The sequence below is a fragment of the Austrofundulus limnaeus genome, unplaced genomic scaffold (assembly GCF_001266775.1).
Source record: "Austrofundulus limnaeus strain Quisiro unplaced genomic scaffold, Austrofundulus_limnaeus-1.0 Scaffold296, whole genome shotgun sequence".
NCBI classification, from domain to species: domain Eukaryota; kingdom Metazoa; phylum Chordata; class Actinopteri; order Cyprinodontiformes; family Rivulidae; genus Austrofundulus; species Austrofundulus limnaeus.
Window position 1 is genome coordinate 296,156 of NW_013952698.1, and position 3,865 is coordinate 300,020.

Here is a 3,865-nt window from a genome sequence, read left to right on the forward strand (position 1 = left end):
GGTCTGGGCCTCCCTTCTGAAGCTGCTGCCTCAGCGACCCGACCCCGGATAGGCGGAAGAAAATGGATGGATGGATGGCTTAAAATTTACTTTTGGTTGAAACATTTTTCTTAAAAAAACTTTTAAAAAGCATCTTTTAAGCCTTTCTGAAGGGTCAGTCTCACTGTTCACTGCATACCTGATATATGCTGTTATATTCTATGATTTATATTTAGATTATTTATTACTGATTTTTATTATTTTAACTGAAATAATGTTTATTCTGTATTACGGATTAAAAGCAGTTTCTTGCAGTATTAAATAATAATAATGTTTGCCCTAAAGTTTTTAGATATTTAGTACTGTGATTATTTGTACTATAATAACATGTCACTTGAATATTCAGCATTGAGACTTTTTTATTCTTACTTCACCACAAGCTATGAGTAGTAGATGGAACAATAAGAATGAAACAGTAAATTGTTAAAACTCTGGTTAAATGACGGGTATCCTTACAAAGAATAACTCAACACTCAATAAATACAAAAAAAAAACACTTATTGTCCTGATAAAACTGAGCCATGTAAATACTATCAACTCAACTCAGGCTAAAATACTAGAAGAAGCAGGCCTTTGCCTGCAGGAAGACTCACAGAGCCAGAGGTAGTAGAGCCGTTTACACATGGTGCGCCGCTGGTCTGGGATTTCATTGAAGTCCTGGTAGAAGCATGGCTTGAGGGGGATGAACCGTGGCAGGGGAGGGAAGTTGTTTTCTACCACGCAGAAGGAGAATTTAACACCAAACTCATAAAGACGTTCTGGAGAGACGTTTGTCTTTAACGTAGAGCTGAAGGAAGCAGAGAGGTTGACTCTTACCAGCCATGATCGCTGCTCGGTGCTCTCCTTCACTGCAAACTGGAGCACAGACTTCAGCTGCCTGCTGAATGAAGGACTTTGGACTTAAAACCCCAGCTGTGTGAGAGGAAAACATTAAAATAATAATAATAATAATAAGTATTTAAGGCAGTAGTAATCAGTTCTGTTCTCCTGTTTGTCAAAGCAAAATCTCCATTCCAATGCATTTTCGCTGGTCACGTTTGCTGCAGCCCAGTTGTACTAGGAAGTGGGATTTTCCCACTTAAAGTTGTACTGGAACCTCCAGTGGGAATTCACCACCAGAAAGTGGGAGAGTTCAGAATTCAAGATGGCAGCTACTTATCACATCTCAACAGTGAGTAAAACTCTCTTACTTTTACTTTTAATGGCATTTCTGTATTATTTGTTTCACATTTAGTCAGTCGTACACGTATAGTGTTTATAAGAGGATGTGTTAAAAATGCTGTTTCTATGCACGAAATACCACGTAGCTCAATTATTGCTTATTAGCAGTGCTCAATCGTAGCAACGACACAAAGATCGATGTGTTTTTAGTCAAAGTTAAACATGAAATGTTGAAATTAATTGCAGCTGCCCCTCTGAGGGCCACCATGATGCTCATGGGCCCTGCTGAAGATGAGTTTGACACCTCTGGACAAAAACATACACGATAGCAGCCAGGATCGTAGCACCAGGCCCACTATAGGCCTCATTGATCAGCCCTGCAATAACATAACTTATTATGATAGCACTGCATTAAAAGAAGCTGTTTGAGAGGCCATCCACCCATCATGGATCTGTTAAATCAGCTGTGATAAGCAGAATATTAGCGCTGTGTAAGTCTGGCCTTGTCACGCTCCTTTAAATGTACCTTATAGGAGGAATAAATGTGTGTTATAGGGAGGCACAGCTTATATATTTGACTTTATTGAACCAGCTGACTAAAATACGTGTAGCATATCCTCCTCCCTGGCTGTGCATCATCATGGTGGATGTATATGGTGGAGTTTGAAGGACATTTTTTCCCTCCTGGTACACACACGGACTCAGAACCGCTCTGTCGTGTGGGTTTATTTAATGCACAGTGGTGCTCGGACTGTGTAAAATGAGGTTGTGTTGAGGCGGGTGATGCAGCAGCAGCAGCGGGAGGACACGGTGCTTCGTGAGCAGGCTGAAGGATGGAGAGGCGTCCTTCAGCCTCTGAGTCACGGAGCCGTCGGTGCTCCCTCCTCTTCCTCACGTTAAATAACGAAATTCCAGGTTTTTACAACAAGCAGTATATTATTAATCGCTTATTATTAATATTATTATCATTTGTCTCCATCACAAGCTAGCAATGAATGAAAGAAAGCACAGATTTAAGCGTCTTACCTCCCGTTCAGTCCGAGAATGTTGCTAAAATCCTTCCGCTCGTTTAAATAGCATCCTACGCTTTTTACCCCCGTTACAAGTCGCCCGGCGAGAAGCGCCAAAACAGGCCGCTATTCGGACAAAAGTCCTGTTATTCCTCAAATGATGGGTTGGGAGTCAGAGGTGGTCACGTGACGTGAGGTCTTTTTTTTTTTTTTTTTTTTTTTACGCTCTCACCGCCTCTGCTGGGTTGTACCCGCGCGGGAGGACCGTGGATCTCGAAAAAGTAAATATAAAAGGTTTGGATTTGTTGCGGGCCACACAGCTGACCAATCAGAAAAGGGAAATGTTTCACTAAGCCCCGCCCTAAATTATAAGAGGCGAGCTGATTGGCTGCACATATGAAACGCTTCTGTGATTCTAGGGGGGTGTTTGTGATCATGTCAAAATTAAGGACTTTTCATTGAATTTCATCCAGCGGTTTATGATGTAACTTGCTAATAGAGATGGCTCCAAATAGTTATGGCAAAATGTATGTGTTGTAAATCAATCTCAGGTACTGCCTCATCAAATTTTAGGTCAATATTCATAAAAAAATAGAGTTAAATCCCTGTTAGTGTTTTTGAATGTCAGTTGACTGTGGTGGCCATCTTTTAATTTTTGTTATAGCCCTGGAACCTCTCTCTTATAAAAGCCCACATTTCAAATGAAACGATTAGGGTCAGACTCAAGCACAAGAGTTAGGCTGAAAACGAGTGAAAAAGCTGCAAGGTCTAAAGAGAAACTGTGAAAAAAACGCTAAACGAAAACATTTTTAAAAGTATGGGGTGCTGTTTGTAAAGCAAAAAGTGTCCCAAGAAAGTCAGACTCCTTGGAAATAAAATCTAAAGAAAAAAGTAGGTTATATAAATATGAATGATTACTCCCAGCAGATCTTGTCCTGGAAATAAAACATCCCTATCTGTTGATAACCAAAAGAACAGAGAAACGCAGTGACCCGATGTCATCGAGTCAGTTGAATATCTTATAACTTCCCCTAAATAAGAACAGATTTGTGTGTTTTAATACCAGGTTTATGAGTTGTGCCATGTCAGAAATGTCTTATACCCCAGTAAATCTGAGAAGGTGAAGAAAGTAATGAACCTCCAGTTTCCTGTGAAATTTGAAACAACCTGACTGTGAATCACTCTGAGATGAGAGGGTATATTTTTAATACACAGTATACAAAAACACAGACTCGTTGTTCATGTTGTTTAAGGGCCTTGAGACCAATGTAGCCCAAATCAATGTTAATTATGTCAACAGTGTGTTTGAAAAAGTGTTCATCACATCCACCATCTACATAAGTTAAAACCCCACACACTGTGTTTCTGTCATTTGTTCAAACTTATTGAGCTCTGTTCAGGGGCAGGTTTTTCTGAAGCCCTTCATACTCTGTGTGAGGAAGAACTTCTCCATTGTGAAGTCCGACATGGACTTTCTGGCAATTTGATGAGTTTTTTAACAGAGCAATTTTAACAACCTGCTGCAGGTAACAGGTGTCAGGTAGAGTTCTGCTTCTTAAAATTATTTTGTGAATTTTAAGTGTATTTATTTATTTATTGTGCCGTTTATATGTGCCGATATATGTATATATATATATATATGTATTTATTTATGT

General features: G+C 39.6%; 1 protein-coding gene across 1 annotated transcript in view; it reads right to left on the bottom strand.

Moving 5' to 3' along the window:
• scamp5a (secretory carrier membrane protein 5a) overlaps positions 1-2,250 on the bottom strand; it is a gene marked incomplete at its 5' end in the record, with an annotated part of 8,604 nt that extends 6,354 nt beyond the window's left edge. Inside the window, 3 exon segments of the mRNA XM_014021515.1 lie at positions 633-752; positions 856-951; positions 2,227-2,250. Of these exon segments, the coding sequence (XP_013876969.1) occupies positions 633-752; positions 856-862 (127 nt within the window).
• Positions 2,251-3,865: the final 1,615 nt, after the last annotated feature.